The 21,516-nt window shown below is 42.9% G+C and overlaps 1 protein-coding gene across 1 annotated transcript in view; it reads right to left on the reverse strand.

Annotated features, from left to right (window-relative positions):
• Positions 1-21,516, reverse strand: part of grin2ab (glutamate receptor, ionotropic, N-methyl D-aspartate 2A, b) — a 409,906-nt gene that overhangs the window by 89,834 nt on the left and 298,556 nt on the right. The window contains exons 9-10 of the mRNA XM_079552610.1: positions 11,656-11,770; positions 8,795-8,997 (exon numbers count right to left, since the gene is read on the reverse strand). Of these exons, the coding sequence (XP_079408736.1) occupies positions 8,795-8,997; positions 11,656-11,770 (318 nt within the window). The remainder of the gene's footprint in view (positions 1-8,794; positions 8,998-11,655; positions 11,771-21,516) is intronic.

The raw sequence follows: 21,516 nt of genomic DNA on the forward strand, positions 1-21,516 counted from the left end.
ATTTTTTTCAAACGGTTTTATGTCTGTTAGTGGTTACACCGACCATAAGGTCTCACCTCAACTTACCATCTACACCTCAACAATAGACTCCACCCTGTGACATTTGCTCCTCCCACAGTCTTTTCTTAATCTCTTTGGTTAAAACTGATGTAAAATGCAAAGAAAAGTTTGATTTAGATTTTTTAAAAATACATTGTTTTAAGCAGGAAAAAAACCCCCACAACTTTTCATTGCAACTTGTGGAAAAATGGCTCACAACAATCAATCCTGGAGGGAAGACTGGAAAGTTTGGAGTCTGTCTGAGCGACGAGAGTGGAATGAAAACCTCCTGCTACAAGATCCATAATTCCCTCTTAAAAAGTTTTTGTGGTTAATATATCAACAAAATAAAACCTGGCTGTAGAAAGAAAGAAGGGGTCAGCTGAGGCGTGGTGTGACTGCAACAAGCATATTTACAAGACAGGCTCCAAGCAGCGCCCACACACCCCGCCACTCGGAGAACAATGGTCTGTAGGAAGACAAAGCTCGGGGAGGGGCCGCTGTTGTACAAAACATCATAACATCACCACTGGCCGTGTATAATGTACTGTATTATGCCCTCTGTGACGTCTTTAATCAGTAAATATTCAGACTTATTAAGCATGTTCAGCGTTTGGTTTAATTAATGATTCTCTAGGTTTTAAAACACACATTAGCGTTAGCGTTAGCAGCTAGCAGGGGGTGCTAGCACAGAGGTGGGCAATTCATTTTCATAACGGGCCACATAAGCCGGAATTGAGTAGGAGGGCCGCACCAACAATAACACTGGGAGTAACTGGGAAGTGAAGGGATCGCAGGGGTCTCCAAGTAAATTTCCCTCAGGGCCAAAATATACATATGGAGTTTATCGCCGGGGTCCATTAACACAAGCTTCTAAATAAAAATATGTCTTGTTTGGGAAAATACTATTGAGGAAATGTTTTTCAATAATAAATAATAATGAGCCTGACGGGACTTTAGCCAATGTGTTGTTTCTATCCTGATCTCTCATTATGCCAGTGCCCTCTGCTGGACACGTGTGGAATTCTTTCCTTTTATTTTTATTTAAGCAGCCCCCTAGTGGCTGGAGTGAGCATTCTTGTAATTTCTTTAAAAAAAAAAATCATAACTCTGCAAAGGAATGTGCTAGAGACTTACTTAAAAAAAAAAAAGATATTCCCTACAAGTCATGGGCCGAATTGAATCGACTGTATGATTTTAATTTAATAACAATGTAAAAGGGACAGAATGACGCTGTAATGACATTATAAAGCAACCAGGGAAAAAGTTACACAAGCAAATGTCACTGATGTTATCACAGTGGGTTTAGCTGCTCAGTTTAAAAACGTTAACCGTCTTGTCTGGGAATTATCGGAAGCAACAGGTCACTTCCATGGCTTCCTTTTCATATTCGCTGAATAAATCAATCAGAATAAAATGTTTTTTTCATATGTAACTTCGAAGTCCTCAGATGATTCTCTGCCCATTCATTTCAATGAACGACAAAAATGGGGCGGAAACTTTTTGGCGTCAGTGATGAGATAGATACAGACGACATCATCACGTCATAGAAGGGGCGTGGCTTCACCGAGGGGGAAAATAGAAAACAATTATTCACTCTTTTTAGCCATTTTCTGGTAGAATAAGTGTAAATCGGGCCCATATGGATATTTTCTCACAGCACATTGTTCAGTAGAAGTGAAAAAACGGCAGTTGTCGCTAGCACTAGCTATCCGTTAGCATTAGCCCGATGACCATCGGCCTGGCTCCACATCATGGAGATGGGTCCCCGGGCGCGGCACTGCCGTCGACCACTGCTCCTTACGGGTTGCCCCAGCGGCATCGAAGGATGAGTTAAATGCAGAGGACAAATTTCCCTACGGGGACAATAAAGTATACGAACAAACAAACAAACTAACTAACTAACATGAAGCATCATGTTAGCATGCTCTGTTATTTATGTATTTATGGGCTGTTGAACCTTCATTTACTAGAAAACTGTTCATTCCGGCATGGTAGCGCAGCGGTTAGCGCCTCCGCTTCACAGCTAGAAGGTCCCGGGTTCGATTCCCACCAGGACGGGGCCTTTCTGTGTGGAGTTTGCATATTCTCCCCGTGTCTGCGTAGGTTTCCTCCAGGTACTTCGGTTTCCCCTACAACTAAAAACATGTGCAATAGGTGAATCCTCCAGCCAGGTGATTCTGACCATCAGCCTGGCTCCACATCATGGAGATGGGTCCCCAGGCGCGGCACTGCCGTCGACCACTGCACCTTACGGGTGGGTTAAATGCAGAGGACAAATTTCCCTACGGGGACAGTAAAGTATACAAACAAACAAACATAATTCAGCGTTTCTTTAAAAAAAAGTTTTCCCCCTTAGCTGTTTACAAACATGACCATATATGGGAAATTCCAGAGTTAGATACTATGGGTGTCTGTCCAGCCCCCGTACTACACAGAACACACTTTGTCAGCGCTAAAGTCTATGTTAAGAAACACAAGATCGGGCCCAAAATGTGCTTGTTTTCAGCCGTGAGCATTTATATCAGTAACCTAGCAATAAGTTTCAAAGACACATCTCAAAGTGAAGTTGATCTGAGAGTGAATATTTCGTCTTCTTCTATTCCCACCTCAAGTCACAGTTTGTGTAGAAAAGTGGAAGTGAGGTGAAAGCCAGGATAACTCAACTGAAACGCCTGCAGGGTTTTCTAAGGACAGTCCCGACCGCGTACCCCCCTCGGGCCCAAAGCGCTGTACTACAAGGCTTGGGGGTGGGGTGGGGGGGTGACCCAGGAGGACAGTGGGAGGGGTTGACGTCAGAGGGGGAGACAAAGTCAAACGCGGGGCGGAGAGTGTAGGACAAAGGCATGTTGGAGCTGGCGGGACTGGCAGGAGTTCAGCTGGTACGTGACCGAGAAGTGAGTTTAAGCCGGGGAGGGGAAAAAAGGAGCTCGTGAGGGATTTGAGTTTGTTTGTGACAAAACAAAACAGAAAAAGTTCAAAGTCGAAAAAATGTTGAGAGAGCCGGCTGGATGGAGCACACCGAGGGGAAAGTAAAGGGGAATGTAGCATTGTGAAAAAGAGAAATGAATGTCAAAATGAGTGCAGGACAAATTCTATGCAAACTAGCTTGAATCAAAGTTTAATGCAACCTCCACAGAGGCGCCGCAGAACCAGTTTCTAATCCATGTGAGAATGGAATGGGTGCAGGGCTGTCACAGCACTAAATCTACAGGTGACACGAGAGACTCACTTCGATACCACAAGTATTTGCAGGATGTTAGCTTTAAAATAGGACCTCAGGCAGGAGGACAACATTACAGATCCACCCAGCCAGCTTTTTTGCTTCTGATTCCAACACCATATTGAAAGCAAGAGTTTCTGCCAATAGCCGATATCACCCGATAGTAAGGCTACGTTCAGACTGCAGGTCTTAATGCTCATGCGGCTCGAATGTGTTGAAACAGCGCTGCAGATCGGCCAATATGAAAGCTGACGAGACAATACATCCATAACCTAATCCTCGCTCCCGTCTACTTTAATGCAGAATCAATGGCGGTTATAGCACATCGATGACGTGTGTCGGATAAATTCGAACTGGCTGTTCAGACTGAAGTCGCATTGCAAAAGATCAGATGCGTATTGGATTTAGAAACACATGTCTAAGTGGATTGGAATTGGGGTCACTTCAGCCTGCGGTCTGAACGTAGCCTCGACTTGAATGGTCCTCCTTTCTCCATTGTGAGATCTATAAAGTCTTATCTTTTCTTAACGAGATGTTGTCAATTGGAAAAACATTGCTGGACTTTTCTACATTAAATATCCTCGGGTGTATATTTAGGCTACATTAATATAAACAACTCACATAAATTGATCTGATCATTACAACGTGCACAAAACAAATAATGTTATATCGCTGATTCTTTAACCGCATGTCATGCACTAAAATACAAACACACACTTCAGATTTACTTGGGGAAAGTTGTGCTTTTAAAACGTCGAGAGCTTAATCAGGTATCGGATATTTGTAGCCAATACCCGATATGGTATATTTTTCCAGTATCGGCCAATGGACCGGACTACACATCACGCGAGGGCCGAGTCTCCAGTGAAGATCCCGCCTTTATGCCCTTTTTAGGAACCTGCTATTTCAGAGCAGGGTAGGAGGAGTCTGTAAATCAGCCATGATTTCCCCCTCGAGTGTAGTTATTAAAGCAAACGGGGAGGAGCGAGGAGACGGAGTCTATTGAAGGGGCTAGATGCAAGTTAGCTATTTTATACTCACTACTGCCACCTCAGGTCATACGTGTAACTGCAGCATCTATATTAAGCTCGTGCATGACGGCACTTCGGTCCCGAATTAACACCTTTTTGAGTGACAGTGCAGGATTTTAGAGGCAGTTGTGGTGAACAGGTCTGGGCTCATTCTACACATTAGGACATTGTTGGAACATGTAGGGGGAGGAAAATACTTAATTTTAACATTTTTAAACTCTGTATAGTCCCTTTAATATTATGTCTATGGTATCGGCTCCAATAACCGATACCAGTATCAGATCGGTGCATCCCTTGCAAAAACACACCCAATTTTTGCTTTTAGGATAACTTGCCGTGCTGATGTTTTCTGGTCAATGGTGTGCTCGATAATCGGGAGATAACAGCTTAGCGCTTTTCAGCAGGGAGATACCATCTGAGGTTGAAATAACTCATAGGGGTATTCATAGTGGAATAACCCCTCCGAGTTACTTAGTTCAAGTTTTTTGCCGTCCAGTCCAAACGGAGAGAACAGAGAGAAGTGTATGTGTGAATGAAAAGTGGACAGAGAAGAAGAGTGCTGCATAAAAAGAAAGGCATTAGCGACCAATGTGTAAAAAAGTGGATGAATAATATTTGTTTTTCAAACATAAATCGGCCTGCTGACTGTGGAGACGCATCAGGCCCAGATTGTGTGAAAAGATAAAGTGTCATGAACTGGGACCGATCCTACGACCTCTGAATTATAAAGCTAACTCCCCACAAGGTGAGCTAAAACTCGAGGGGCAAGTGGGCCAGTCCCACTCTCGGGCCGAAAGGAGGTCCCAGAACACCCCTGCACCTGTGTGAATCAACATATCTGTGTGTTTATTTCTTTATTTCTTTTTGAGGATTTTATTCAACATGTGTTCTTTTATTTTAGATTTTGTTACTGCCGCGTAACATTATAATCACAAACATTTTTCTGAATCCATCTTCTAAACCAAACCCCTAACTCTTCTCCTAAACCCAACAGTTACCAACGCCTAACCTTGACCTCACCCTTCTCCTAAAACTAACCTTTCCGCAAATACTACCCATTTCTTTTCTGTATAATTGCACCTTATTGTTTGTTTTTTCATTGCAATGAGATTGGGGTGAAGTTGTGATTGAAGTGGCGAACGGATCAATACACAAAGGCTACAGCTGTTTTACAAGAAGAGCGGAATCTCGAAACAACGGGAATGTCGTTTGGATAGATTAATGTCAATCGATCCTATAAAAAAAGCACAAACGCGAGTCTTTACTGTGGCTGCTTTGCCTTGACTACCTACACAAACTCTTCCACTCTTGCAAAAAAGCATTATGATTCGTATAACAACAGCTTCGATACCACGTTTGGTGTCGATTTAGGATCGAGGAATCGGTTTTCTTCACAATCCTTATTCATGCACACACAATGCAGCCTTACAGGACAGACACTGAACCCGGCGTTCCCCTTTTTTCACTGTGGACCTCCTCTGCTAAAGTTAGCTATCAAGGTTATTGCGTGGGAAGGTGTACGCGGTATGTTGGTATTGTGTGATATGCAGCTCCACGATGTCAGAGCAAGTTGAAGGTGGCAGATCATAAATGTAATCATCTCGCCCCCGCCATGACTTTGTATGTTTTAGCTCATCTCATCAGCAGAGAGAGACGGCTGCTACATTTAGGGGAAGTCCTCCTAAAGGACACTGTGACTCACGCTTACATAATCAAAGTGAGTGGGCCCAGCGCAGAGTCTAGTGTTTGGAGCCTTGGCGTACCAAGTCAGCAAACCCTGCAGGTGTCCAGAGATGGTGGCTGCGCAATCCCTGCAGGTGGACAGAGTCAGCGAGTGTGCAAAGTTTGCTGGTTTAGCAGAGCGAGAAAGTTTGTAATCTAATCTACAGGGCGGGGCGCGGGAACTTCCTTTTTTGGAAAATGAAATAAGAAAAACTGTACACGTTTCAAAAAGAAAAATAATCTCTTTTAAACGTCAGCCTCCACTGAGTAAGACAATTGTGAAAGTTTGTGTCCACTCTTTCATCCGTGTTGAACCATATACTGGCAACAATATACAACCACAAACTATAGATCCACACGGCATCTCTGGAATCGCCCATATATGGTCATGTTTGAAAACAGTTAAGGGGGAAAACAATTTGGAGAAACATTTAAACTTTCTCTAGTTATTCAAAAACTACTTCAACAAATGCTGAATTATGAACATAGTTTTCTACTAAATAAAGAGGAGCAAAGTGGTGCAAAAGCCCATAAATACATAAATAACAGAGAATGCTAACATGATGCTTCAAGTTAGCATCGTGCTAATGCTAACGCTCGCTAGCACTAGCTACGACTGATGTTTTTTTCACTTCTACTGAACAATCTGCTGTGAATAACTCATCCATATGGACCTGATTTAGACTTTATTTGTATGTGATGAATAAGCTTATATTTTACCAGAAAATGTCTTGAAAGGCTCGAGTTGCTGCGTTCGGACCATAGACATATTATTAATAGACCATCACTACTGACTCCTCCCCGTTTGACAAAATAACTACGTTCAAGGGAGAAATCATGGCGGATTTACAGACTCCCCCTCCCCAGCCCAAAAAGGGCATAAGGGCGGGATCTTCACTGTAGACTCGGCCCTTATGTGACGTGTAGTTCGCGCAGCTCCAATGCTAACAGTCCTCATGAAAACCAGCCTGGTTTCTTTGATGGCAACTAACCCAGCGTTATCAAGGGAGGAATATCTAGCAATGGAAAGTTTAAGAAACTTAGAAACCAGGCTTTAAAGTTGTTTTTATCGTGTCAAAAGTGAAATGCTTTCTAATGGGACTAGCGGCGATGTGGAGGTACTACAACAATGGCGGCCTCTAGTGTCGTCGTCACAAAGCAGAGCAGCCAGCGGCCATTGGTTCAGGCCGACAACAACAATTACTATTTTCAAACCTAGTTAATCATCACTGTGACGCCGCTTTTGACAGCCTGCAGTTCTGATTAAGGGCTAATGGTGCGTTCAAGGCAACTGGTAACTGGTATCTCTCCCACTTGAAAACGACGACTTACGACCTCAGAGCGTTCCAGGGGAATAAAGTCGTATGCAAACAAAACGGCTAATGCTACAACAGCTAGCCCATACGATGCTAGCGTCTCTCCGGACCAGATGTTCTTAAAATCATGTGACATAACGTTATATTGAAAGCTGTGACCAAGAGTAACGTTCACATCACTGGTTTTGTTACAGTTTTATCATTAGCGGCTCCTCCACTGGGGGCCGCCATTACTGTCTTCATCTCGTATGCGAACTCGTAGCAGTCTGGAGGTCTCTGAGTTTCCATGTTGTAATTAACAGTTTGAGCGGCGTTCCCAGGTGGGCTACCAGTTGCCTGGAACTCACCATACTGCGCGGTGATGTTCAGACTCAGTTGTTTGCTAGAATTTCCATACTCTCTAGTTCAGTGGTCCTCAATCTTTTTCTTCAAGCGACTGGGTCCAGACATGAATTCTTCCCATGGACTGGGTATGTGTGTTTTTTACACCAGTTAAAGAAGTTAGACTGCAGTTGAAAATAACACCTGAAATGATATGTTATTAATACTGTATATTAGCCTCTTAAAGGAACAGGCCACTGTTTTTCCATACTGAGATATGTTCTTACCTGAGCTTAGACGAGTTGATACACACCTGTCTGGTCTTTGTGCGTGCCCTCAGTCGCGCAAAACGACCAAAGCATTTGGCTTCTCCCAGCATATTCCTATAGCTCAAAACGGGGGTGACGTTGGAAGCGACCACGCTCTTCCACGGGCACAAAGACCAGACAGGTACGTATCAACTCGTTTAAGCTCAGATAAGAACATATCTCAATATGGAAAAACAGTGGCCTGTTCCTTTAACCCCTACTGAACTGGCCACATTTTGTCCAGTTTGGCTTTACCCATATCTAAAAGCTTCTTGGTAAAACCAGTGGCAAAACAGAGGATGAAAATGCATTAAAAAAAAGTGGGAAAAGAGCAACAAAAGAGCGTCAAAAACACAATTGAAAAGTGACAAAAAAGAGCCACAAAAATTCAACAAAAAACATGTCGGTGAAGCAGCAATAACGCAATAAAAACAGACAAAAAACATGACAAAAAATTGACAAAACGCAATTAAAAAAATGACACAAACACAATTGAAAATAAATAAATACAAAAAACAGACTAAAATTAGATCACTTTTGTTGCTCTTTGCTTTCAAATGAGGCGTTACACTGGCCTGATGCTCCAGTCAAGAAGCTTCTAGATTTGGGTAAAGCTGAAGTGGAGAAAATGCATTCGGTTCAGGTGGGGGTTAAGAGGTTGATATATGGATATGAATCTGTACAGCATATGGAAATAATGCATGGCAATCCTATTTTTATCTGTTTTGGTGCCGGACAGCCTAGGGCCCGGTTCTGGCCCGCGGCCCACAGGTTGCAGACCCGTGCTCTGCGGTGCACCGACTCCGCAGATGCACAGGCGGCTATAGAACTTACTCTTTGATGTGTTTCCGGCAGGGGACGGAGTTCCTCATGCAGGTGCCCGTCAGGATGTCCACGTTGTCCACAATCACAAAGGGCTTCTCCTCCAGGGTCACGATGGAGAGGTGGTTCTCGTCGGCGTCCTCGTCTCCGTAGGAGTTATACCGCGGCCACACCGGGAACATGAGCGCCAGGGTTCCGTTCTCCCACCGGCCCATCTGCGGAGAGGAAAAAAATGTTACCACATCATTTTATTTCCTTCCTGGACGTGGGCACAGGGGTGTTGGAGAAGGCGTCCCCTAAGAAATTACAAAGGAAATACAAGGCATTTTTGGTGTACTCTGACAGGTAATGGATCTCTGATGTGTGTAATAAGACTTCTCAACGTCATCTCAGTGGCGAGAAGACCTTTGCTGGTGGGTTGGATGTATGCCAGTCGTATTCAATTAAAGTGATAGTCTGTAAGTTTGCAAAGTGAGGAGAAAGAGTGGAATTTGAAAGTAAACAATCAAACTCCTCCCTCTTTAATCAGAAAGCACTTCTTTGGAAAATGAGGAGAGCAGGAACAAGCTCCTCCCCCTCCTCCTGATTGGACCTGACAGGCTGGTTCACAGGAAAAGCTCATCTCATTGGTCGATGCGGGAGGAGACTAGACTCTGATTAGCTGCTGAGATCCGGGAAGGAGAGACTTTACAAAAGGCAATAGATATATTATTACTTAAAGGGGCTAGATGCAAGTTAGCCATTTTATACTCACTACTGCCACCTCAGGTCATATGTGTAACTGCACCTTCTATATTAAGCTCGTGCATGACGGCACTTTGGACCTGAATTAACACCTTTTTGAGTGACAGTGCAGGATTGACAGTCCCTTTAATTTACACTAAAATGCAGGACCAGATGGTAGACTTGCACATTTTATAACATTTGTAAAACACTTCCATACTATCACTTTAAAGCAATAATTACTAAAACATGAACATCTAAACCTGTCATATGTACTGGAATACTGCTGGTTGCAACTCGTATGTTGGGTATTGGGCCAGTCATTTGCTTAATGTCTCGGCTCCTTTTCACCTATGGGTCAGAAAAATAATCTAAATAATGATACGACATAATCAATGAATAAGTACATAAATCAATAAAACATTGGATATTTCCAAACACTCCAATTAACACAATCCTGCTAAATTCACGCAAGCAGGCAACATTCTAAAAGGCCTATACTTTAAAATGGAGGCGGTGGGCAACTGAAAATTCAATGGTGGTCACTATGGTAACTGTTGAACTGCAAATGTGTTTGTCTTACTTTTAAGATAATATCTCTGTCGTTGTTGGCCAGTAGAAAGGAATTTCTGCCATAAAAATAATAGGTCAGGTTTGTGAATCATAACCAGATACTGATGAGGTGCAACGTTTGTCAATTTTCTTTTTGGAGATTTATTACAAAAACTGAATGAATGCAACTTATTACAAGGAAGAATTCCAACAGCAAAACGAAAGAGCCAACCCTGAGCTAGGATCTGTAACAATGGGCTATATCAGGGGTGTCCAAACTACGGCCCACGGGTCAACGGTGGCCCGCGGCCCACTTTTAATTGGCCCGCAGCAAATTCTAAAAATATAATAGATTTCTTTTTTTAAGTGATTCCTGTTAAAGGGGCTAAATGCAGGTTGGTTATTTTTATACTCATCACTGCCACCTCAGGTCTTATGCATAACTGCAGTCTCTATATTAAGCTTGACGGCATGACGGCACTTCTGACCCGAATTAACACCTTTTGAGTGACAGTGCAGGATTTTAGAGGCAGTTGTGATGAACAGGTCTGAGCTCATTCTACACATTAGGACATGGCTGAAACATGTAGGAGGAAAACACTTAATTTTAACATTTTTAAACTCTGTACGGTCCCTTAAAGTGACTGTGAGCTATACATTTCTGTGAGTAATTGCTAATCTGCTGGTGAGTAATTATGTTATATCGCTGTGGATTACCTTTTTTCTTTTGTTAAAAATAAATGAGAATCCATTAATAGAAAGCTGTGATGAAAACTGTTTTTTTATTTTTTTATTTAAGCATATTCAATAGTTATCTTTCATTCATTTTATTGAATTTGCTCAGGGCTGCAGAGAACGTTCATGTTTTTAAGAGCAGGCTCAAGACCCACCTTTTCAGCTTAGCCTTTAACTGACTAATCTATTTATTTAGTCCTAATGTATAAAATATATATATGGGACGTTGTCCCAGGCGCATTGTTTTAAATGTTGTAATCTGTAAAGTACTTTGTGATACCTTTCGGTATGAAAAGCGCTTTATAAATAAAGTTTGATTGATTGATTGATAACTTTAATACAATAGAGGTGAAGTTATATACATGACCTCTACTGAGTGCGGCCCAGTTGTTTGTATATTTTTCTGTATGTGGCCCTCAGTGACAAAAGTTTGGACACCCCTGGGTGATCCTATCCACTATGTCTTCCCATTAAAAAATAGCAAGTCCCACAGAAATAAAACGATGGCTCAAGATATGGTAAAGGACAGCGAGCAAAAGTTCAGATGTGACTGAGCTCAAAGCGTGAATGAAAATCCGGCCATGTATCTTTTAATGTTTAAAGACAAACTGCGCTTACATCAAAAGCACCATTATAAAGTTATAAAATACAATTATCAACTTTTTTATGCAAAGTCAACTTTTCCACAGGAAACTAGTACACTTAAAGCTTAAGTCCAGCCTGTTAATATTTCTTGTGCCCATATTGCGATCACAATATTTTTGCATCGCTGAAAGTAGAAACTACGCAGAGTGCGTTGCCATGGCAACTGATTCGGCAGCGCTCGCATATTTCACAGAATTGTGGTGTTGCGTTTTCGTTACCTTCTCCCACGTCCTCTCCCGGTTCAGAACGATGACCACCAGTTTGGGGTTGGCCTGGTATCCGTCAGGGGTGAAGGAGAGATCCCTTCCATCGTTCCATGTGTGCATCATATGTCTGCAAACAGAGGGAGGGGGGGGATAAAAGCAGAACACTGTTAGAGCGGAGGAATAGAAAGCACACATTCATTTTCTGCTTGTGAACAATTCCATCTTTCAGCAATTGTGACCCCTTTGTGTCTGTTTTAAAAAAAAAAAAACACAGGTATTAGCAACAATGCATTTGAAATGAACTGCCCCAAAAATATTAGAAAGTCTCTCCTATTCTTGGATCTTTGCCCTGGTTTTACTTGTTTGAATGGACTGTTCCCTCACTACATCTCGGACTTTATCCAAATTCACACACCAGCACGGGGAGAGAGGCTCCTGTGTCCAGCTCATACTGCAGTTCTAAGGAAAAGACTTTAAGCCAGGGAGAACATGTCCTTCTCTGAGGCCTGCTTTAAAATAATGCATTAGTCTGATATATACAGCTTACTCTGGAACACTCAGCCCCTCCACACCTGAACAGCTCCCACAAATGTTTTTTGTCTCATATGATGTTTAGATTTTAGATCGTTGCAAGATATGGGGGAATGTAACATCTGGAGTTACACTTGTTTAAATCATTATGGTGAAAACATCTCAGGTGGATCTGCTTGTCATGTCAGAAACGTTGGAAACAATCAGGACCATCCGTGTTACATTTTTTTCACATCAGAAAATAAACCGTTCATGTTTGGTCTCTCTCTTGCAAAGCCCAAATGGACAGTTCTGTGGCTCAAGGAGACGAGGCCCCCAGGATTTTCTTAAAAGGATCTTTTAAGAAATTCAAAATGACTGTTTTACTGCATCGTGACCGTGTGAAAAACCGACATAAAATGAAGTATTGAGAGTAAATACTACGCTGACAGAAAAGACAAAGGGACAGAGGGATATTGTACATCCAATTACACAATGGAAATATTTTTTTTTCACTCAAACTTAAGTGAAGCTAGCCCACAGTTAGCTTTGCCCGTTAGCCTGTTAGCTTCTTCTTCATGATTCTATTAGCGTGGATTGGGTTTCCGACCCGGAGGCAGGCAGAGCTGTAAGGGTGGTTTCTGGCCAGAGACACCAGGGGGAGATGAAAGACCCCCCAATAATCCCATTAACCCTTGTATTACTCCCAGAGGGACTACGGAAAGGATTTATTAAGTTACTTAGTATTGCTTTAACCTTTAGCTGTTATCACCCAAAGCACACAGGTAAGTAATATTGACACAGATGCAGGTTCCACATTTTAAATATACATTTAATTGTTTACAATAATGTTTCTCTTTTTCTTATTTTTCTTGTTTTCTTTTTATAGTTTCAAGTTTAGTTTCCAATAAAAGTCCATCATATTATGTCAACGTGTTCTTAAAACAGAAATGTGTGTTGTCTTTACATATTAAACGTTTTTATCCTACTGAAGCATATCATGATTTCACTTTTCGCACCACTTTGGAAAAACTGCTTCTGTTTGTAAAATGTGCTCTACAAATAAAGTAGATCAGATTGGACTATAAAAGAAGAAAAAAAAAATGTTTGAAACAGCCTGGAGAAGTGTGCAGTGAAGAGAGTGCGCATGTGTGAGAGCTGGTGCGTAGGAGGACGGGTCAGGGGTGTCCGCTCTCCCCCATCAAGTTCGCCTCTATCTCCGCACACATACTCATGAAAACACAGCGAGACGAGCCTGTGGAGCTTACTCACTCACTCGAATGCAGCCCGCGCTAAACACACTGACACACAAGACTGTTAAAAATTGCGCTCCCACTCTCTGCTGAAGAATAGAGACGGAATAGATCTCTCTGCCGAGCTTTTGTTTCAAGGAGACAACTTGTGCTAAATTGAGCTTTAACGGCAACAATGTTTCTTTTTTTTCCATTAAAAGCCTGTACCTGGAGAAGTGTATTTCAAGCAATGAAAGGAAACGCTCTGTCGCGTGAAGCCAATTGCAACAAGGAAGTGCTTCTATATATTTTCGTCCTGGAGTTTTTTTTCTCCACCATTTTACAAAGTAGCTTTTTCAAGTTCCAAGAGCTGGGGTGACACTTAACAAAACAGGCTTTACACAAGGGGATGTATCAGCACCAAAGGGAGAGCAGGACTGGTCCACAGTCAGCTGTACCTCTCCGGCCACTGACCACACTTTTGATGACAGTGAGGTCAAAATTATACCTTAGGAAAAGATTTGAAACAAACTAAAGATTTGGAATTTGTCCATACAAAGTCAAGCTGACGACCAAACGCAAAGATATTTGATCAATCCAGTGTATTGTCCACACGAGCCCGGCGTTTTGGGGGTCTGTAAACCAACATTCTCCAAACTAGGTCCCAGAGTGGAAAGATCTCAAAACGCTGTTTACGTGGCTCCGTTCTTACGACGTCTCCGAAACTTTTACTAAAACGATGACATCACAGCTCCAGAGTGGTGTCTGTTATCCATAATCTACTGATACTACTTACGAGGCCAGGTCACTCTTGTAAAAGAGGTAAGAAATCTCAATGAGTTTTTACCTGGTTAAATGAATAAATTAAACAATACTACTTATAATGAGTTTTCCTCATGGATCTATGATGGTTTGACTCCGCTCCTCTTTGCTCCACTGCAGTCCACAAGCCACAGGTGTCAGTCTGTGTTTTTGGACTGACAGTAAAAGTCACTGACAGTTTTTTCTGCTTTAGTCCCGTAACGTCTGAAGAATAAACTCTCCTCCTCGTCTCTTCTGTAGATCCTAAATCCTTGAATCAGTTTCATTTTCACTGTTTACATTCCACAAATGTTTACTGCGCATGCCCCTCTATATCTCATTCTATTATCTGTGTTAGCGTCACAGCGCCTCACACAGGCCGGGAAGATGAACTGCACCGTTTTCACAGACCTGAGTCGACCCATGTGGACGCACACATTTACTGAGCTGGCTTCGTGCTTACAAAGAAAGTTTCTGAAAACAGAAGCGTTTTTTCTTCGTGTAGATATAGCCTAAGTCACTTGAACACAAAACCGCATCACTTCCATTTAAGGTTTTTAATTTGACTAAATTACTAATCGGAGGCGCAATACACACGAACGGGCAAAGCTAACGGGGGCTAGCGCCACTTAAACAGCATTTACAGCCAAGTTTGAGTGAAAAAAAATATCTCCATTGTGTAATTGGATGTACAATATCCCTCTGTCCCTTTGTCTTTTCTATCAGCGTAGTATTGACTCTCACGGACATTTAATGAGTAAAGAAAACGCAAGATGCTATGACACCTGCAGTGGTGCTTATGGCCTCTAGGGGCACAAGTTACTTAGTTCTGCTTTAAGATTGAAAAGTGCATTAACACCAAATGTAACAAAGTACTGTGTAACTGTTACTGGAAAACAAAGTCATTGAGACACAATACAAGCCCTAGTAATTTGAATGTAATTGTATTAACACAAAACGCTTTATATTAGGACCTATTTACAAACAGACTCGGCCCGATAATTACTTGGCAAATCTAAATGGGGAACCCAGCTGGTCATAATTTTAGTCTATCATGAATTCATGTGCCTCAGGTAAACATGTTACATGACAATTTTTTTTTTTTTACTATATCAAGGACGTGGGATCATCATTCAACCTACTGCTGTCCATCTCGAAATCCGCACTCACTCTTTCTATTGGTCAGTCTCCAGTCATGCTCAGAGTGACTGACAGGTGAACTTGACCAATCCTAAAGAAGTGTAAACGTTCAGAAGCAGTAGCTGACGTTCGTTCCCTCTCAGTATAAAGCTCAGGTGCACCGGAGTTATGATCAAAATGAAATCATCACCTCGGCTCACAGAAAATCAAATCGTAAATATTTTGCCATACACAACCCAAATCATGTTCCTTTTATTCATTGCTGGGTTCATATTTCTCAAAACATTTCCCCAAACTACATTTATTATTCCATTCAAATTTTAATATGTATATCCGCGACTGTGAATCTCTGACCGCGCGCTGCCTTCGCTTCTCCGCCCGCCTCGTTTTGTTGCTGCTGCCTTTCTTCATGCAGTAAAATTACATTTACCGCCGTCTCCCAGCTGATGGATCACAAGTGAAAGCTGCAATAATTGATTGGACTTTCTCGAAGCCATTTCCGTGAGAGAGGGGATAAAAAAAAAAAACAGCACTCGAAAGCAACACAATTACACTCAAATGGAAGCAAATGACTACTTCACAAACACTTGGAAATTGCCTTGGCGTGTCCGGATTTGAAATCAGGTGGAACCGTAAGCCGAGCATGTGTTGGCTAAACCTGCTCAAGAAAGCAAATGTTCAGTCACACACTTCATTTAACTGCACAGAAACACCTTAAAAGTGGTTCAGACTGAGCGCCCCGAATGCAGGAGCAATGAAACCACAATGGTCAAGAAAAAAGTTAAGCTATGTAGAATCTTGCTTAAGGTTTTTTTTTTCTAAACCAGGGATCTCCAACCAGTAGCTCTCCAGCCCTTTCCAAGTACCTCCCCGAAGGCTTCCCACGTCTCTAAATTTGCCTGCTGAGTCACCTTTTAGCTGCATTTATCTTTTTGTTCTGAACATGTTGAACAGTCTGCAAACAATACCGTGAAGAAGAAAGAAGCCGTGTCATAGGCACGACTGGGCTGTTTTTATGTGTTTTATACTTGCATACTGTATTTTAGAATTGTTTAATGCTTGACTTTAACTAAATACTCACGGCCCAGCTCGTTGCCAGGACAACTGTGCCTACATGATTGTCCCAGTCAGAACAATAACCATACCTATGGAGCACAACTAAAAGACAAGAGATGTGGCACAAAGAAGCAGGACAAGACGGGAAGACGCAGGAGGCGTGTGCCACGGTGAGGAAGGAGATACATGGGGCTGATGGAGCAGTGGGTGATGGCTCGGCCCAGCTATGTGAATGACACGGAGAACAGGAGGACGACATGACAAGGTCACACGGACGTTCTGGGAGAGGTAGCGCTCATTGGTCCAAGGGCACACTGGCTAGCGCGGGACGTGACAGAGAGCAAGCTAAGGCTTATGGGAGGTGGCGTTCATGAGGCACGGTGAAGCCAGTGTGCGGAGACGCATGCAGGTGCAGCGGGACACGGCAGAGCCAGCTGAAGCACACTGGAGGTCATACATGGTAGAGCGGCACAGTCTGGTGAGACGCGCCGCTGGGGCGGTTAAGTTTAGTTTGGTGGTTTATTTGGTAAGGACAGTGCATGTTAATGAACAAGCCACACCACATTGTAGCCTTGGGCTAATTTCCATCCATCGTCCCCCATACGCACTCTGAACATAGACTGTATATAAATGGACAGCTTCTGCTCACTCCTCCCCGTTTACCATAATGACTACGGTCGTGGGGGAATTCAGGGTGGATTTACAGGCTCCCCCTCCCCAGCTCTGACGAAGCATGTTCCTAAAAAGACATGTACATGTGACATGTAGCTCGCGCTGCTCCAATGCTAACAGTCCGACCCTCATTAAGTACGAGATTTCTAAAATTCTTCTTACGAAAACCAGCCTGATTTCTTAAATTGTGACTAACCCAGCGTTATCTCAGGAGGAACATCTAGCCTAGTCTAGTGTTGAAAAAATTGAAACCAGGCGTTAAAGTTGTTTTTAACGTGTCTAAAGTCCAATGCTTTTCAATGGGGCACTAACGGTGATATGGAGGTACTACAGCAATGGCGGCCTCCAGTGCTGTGGGCATAAAGCAGAGCAGCCAGCGGCCATTGACTCTGAAACACTCTCAGTCATCCTGGCCTATTGTACATGTTTTTAGCGGTAGGGGAAACCAAAGTACCTGGAGGAAACCTACGCAGACATGGGGAGAACATGCAAACTCCACACAGAAAGCCCCCGTCCCTGATGGGAATCGAACCCGGACCTTCTCGCTGTGAACCATGAGCTCTAACCGCTGTACTGCCGTGCCGTGGTATGCCCGGGGCCCGGAGACACAGTCAGGAGGTTTCCAGAGGGAGGAAAGAACAAACTAACTGCCCTTTATCTTCGGACCTTTGTTATTTTGTACTCTTCACAATCGTGCTAAAGCTGTAATAACATATTATCCAACCTCTTCACTCAAAGCAAGCAGCACTGGTCAAACAATTAACTCCTGCTTCTTGTATCTGTTCAAAAGCAGGACTGTCTGGAACTTTGTTAACAGCCAATCAGATCTCTAAATGTTTTATATTGATCCACAGACCGCATTGTCATGAAAGGAACCGAATTGACCACGTGTGAAATATTTTCTTAAATGCGTTGACGCGTCATCTTCTCTAAGAGGATTTTCTTCCTGCCGTCTATCGAAAGTACTTTTGTCCTGTTCCAAACGTACAGTGATTGAAACAGCCATTACGCTAAATGGCTAAATATTCAGCAGATGAAACAAAACATGCCAGGATTGGTTCATTTGGGGAATTTTGCATTATATATGACCTTTATGTACGGACTACTTACCTGCTCACGTGTTTCCCTACCTACGTGGCCGCGGACAGTACACCGTGACCAGTCCGGAGTATTCATGACACATTTGCAGCTGTACGCGACGGCTAACAGCGAGAAACCCTGTGGGCTTTGAACAGAGCACATCGCGGCCGGGGTGAAGTGGAGCATTCTAAGCACTGCTTTGATTCTCCGTGACACGGTGTCAAACACTGTTGGGAACATGACGCTGAAAAAGCTGAGATATCGCCGGAGCGGAGGAGAGGCCGTCAAACAGACAAACCTACAGCCTGGCACCTGTCTCACAAGAGCCAGCATCAGCCTACGCGCCGGTAAACCCACTCTTTTGACTCAGCAAAAACAGCACTGGATGCGGTAAAGAAGGTCCGACATTGCGCACGGGGATTTGGTAATACTTTCAGACATTTAAGCATAATTTATGATTCGAAAAAATATATATTTATGGATGAAAAAAATAATAATGGTGGCGTACCGTCATCCGAAAAGTCAGGACGCTTCCTGTTGGTGCTTTCCAGAGGTGGATGTAAGTCACTAAAGGCAAGTCTCGAGTCAGGTCTAAGTCATGAAGGTCCAAGTCCCGAGCAAGTCCAGTCATGGGGTCAAGTCCAGTCATGGGGTCAAGTCCAGTCATGGGGTCAAGTCCAGTCATGGGGTCAAGTCCAGTCATGGGGTCAAGTCCAGTCAAGGGGCCAAGTCAAGTCATGGGGTCAAGTCCAGTCATGGGGTCAAGTCCAGTCATCGGGTCAAGTCCAGTCATCGGGTCAAGTCCAGTCATGGGGTCAAGTCCAGTCATGGGGTCAAGTCAAGTCATGGGGTCAAGTCCAGTCATGGGGTCAAGTCATGGGTTCAAGTCTAGTCATGGGGTCAAGTCCAGTCATGGGGTCCAGTCCAGTCATGAGGTCAAGTCCAGTCATGGGGTCAAGTCCAGTCATGGGGTCAAGTCAAGTCATGGGGTCAAGTCCAGTCATGGGGTCAAGTCCAGTCATCGGGTCAAGTCCAGTAATGGGGTCAAGTCAAGTCGTGCTTAGAAGGAAAGTCACCTCAAGTCGCACATGTCAGCGTTCTCAAGATTTAGCCATTTTGAAAATTTGGGCTAATATCAAACTTTTCCAAATCTAAATGTTTGGATTTGGATTTAAAGTCTAATTAATATAGTCTATGTACAATATTACGGGTACAGCATTTTAAAGGTACACTGCGTAACATTTTGTACTATACTGTTGCCATCAGTACAAAACTTGCTCCTATTGACCAGCTTGACAGAAAATGCCATTTCTGCAGTGAGAAATCAAAGAATGGACTTGGATGGGAACCTAACCTGTTTAAATCTCAAATTCTGCTGCCTTTAGTCGACATCTCCATGGAAACGAGCTGGAGACGTACCCACTCTCGGTAAAGTTATGTCATGTCTTAGGAGAGCTGAGCCGCTCACAGCAAAATCACATGTTTGAGGTATTTTTCAATGCTGGAAATATCTGTCATCAAATAAAAGCTTGTATTTCATTTTTATTTTTGCGGTAAAATTCTACGCGGTGTAGCTTTAAAGAAACAGGCCACCATTTTTTTATACTGAGATATGTTCTTACCTGAGCTTAGACGAGTTGATGCATACCTGTCTGGTCTTTGTGTGTGCCCTCAGTCACGCAAAACAACCAAAGATGTTGTTAGCATTTGGCCTCTCCCAGTGTATTCCTATAGCTCCAGATGGGGTGAAGTTAGAAGCGACCAAGCTCTTCCACGGGCACAAAGACCAGACAGGTACGCATCAACTCGTCTAAGCTCAGGTAAGAACATATCACAGTATAGAAGAACTGTGTGCCCTCAGTCATGCAAAAAGACCAAAGATGTTGTTGGCATTTGGCGTCTCCCAGCATATTCCTATGGCTCCAAACATGGTGAAGATAGAAGCGACCAAGCTCTTCCACGGGCACAAAGACCAGACAGGTACGCATCAACTCGTCTAAGCTGAAGTAAGAACATATCTGAGTATGGAAAAACGGTGGCCTGTTCCTTCAAGGCGGGGGGCCCGGGGGGGCTACTTCAGAAACATTGAAACAAGAGTCTTTTCAACATGATTTAATTTCCCCTGCAGTCTGAAAGATAAACATAAAACAATATTATAATTTTTGTTAGTTTCTGGCTGTTTTTTTTGGCAGTGGTTCCCCGTAACGCCCCGACCCCTGTATACTTGGATTCGCCCCTGCTCAAAGTAGATTCCGCACAGCCTTCAGTCCCGCTGTCGCTGTAGCTGCCGAATGCTGTAACTTTGTGTTAACGCCTGCGCATGTGTTTGTGCTCAGATAGGAGAGAAAAGACATTTGCATTGCGCGGTGAATGAGTTATTGCGCTTCTCGTCGCCTACGCCACGTTTATTTTCAAGACACAGGCAATGTATAACAGACTTGTACATATCAAACTACAGACTACTGCTTGCTTTAGTCATATTTCAAGTTAAAACACCAAACCGCTGCCAAGATTTCTGTCAGTTAATCCAGCTCCTGCCTCGTGGTGCTTCTGGAGGCTGCCTGGCCGTGCCGTAGCTACAGTCCCTTGTTTCAAACGTTTTCCTGTCCCTAATAAATGTCTATGAATCTCCATCACCGCTTCACTCACTGTAGAAAACGTTTAATGCATCCAAAGAAACACACACTTCTTCCTGCCTTTTTGCGGTGTATTGATTAACCTCTTAACTCCCGCCTGAACCGAGAGCATTTTCTCCAGTTCAGCTTTACCCAAATCCTGTAGGCCATTGTAACACCTCATTTGAAAGCTAAAAATCTACAAAACTCGTCTAAATGGATCTTTTTCCTCACGTCATCAGATTTTTTTCCATCTTTTTTTTGGGGGGGGGGTATTCAACTAATTTTTGTAGTATTTTTTTTGTCACATTTTAGTCATTTTTTGTCCATTTTTGGTCATTTTTTGTTGTTTTTTGTTGTTATTTTTTTGTCTTTTTTTGTCAAATTTTTTGTCACATTTTTTGTCATTTTTTTGTCACATTTTTGTCTTTTTTTCGTCACTTTTTTGTCAACGTTTTCTCCCTTTTTTTGTCACATCTTCATCATTGTTTTTGTCTCAGTTCTGTCGCTATTCTCACAGCTTTTTTCCAGAAGCTTTTGGATTGGGGTAAAGCCAAACTGGAGAAAATGTGCTCGGTTCAGGTGGGAGTTAAGGGGTTTAACGCGCTCCGTCTGGAAACCGAAAAACCATGTGTTACCTTATGTAAACATAGATGTGCTGCTTTTACGCAATGAACCCTGATGTCTTTCAACCGTTACACTCAGTCATGGAGAGTAATTGCCCTAAAGTTTAAAGCCACACACGCAGTTATTTTATGTCAGATATT

The sequence above is a fragment of the Gobius niger genome, assembly GCF_951799975.1.
Source record: "Gobius niger genome assembly, chromosome: 3".
NCBI lineage: Eukaryota > Metazoa > Chordata > Actinopteri > Gobiiformes > Gobiidae > Gobius > Gobius niger.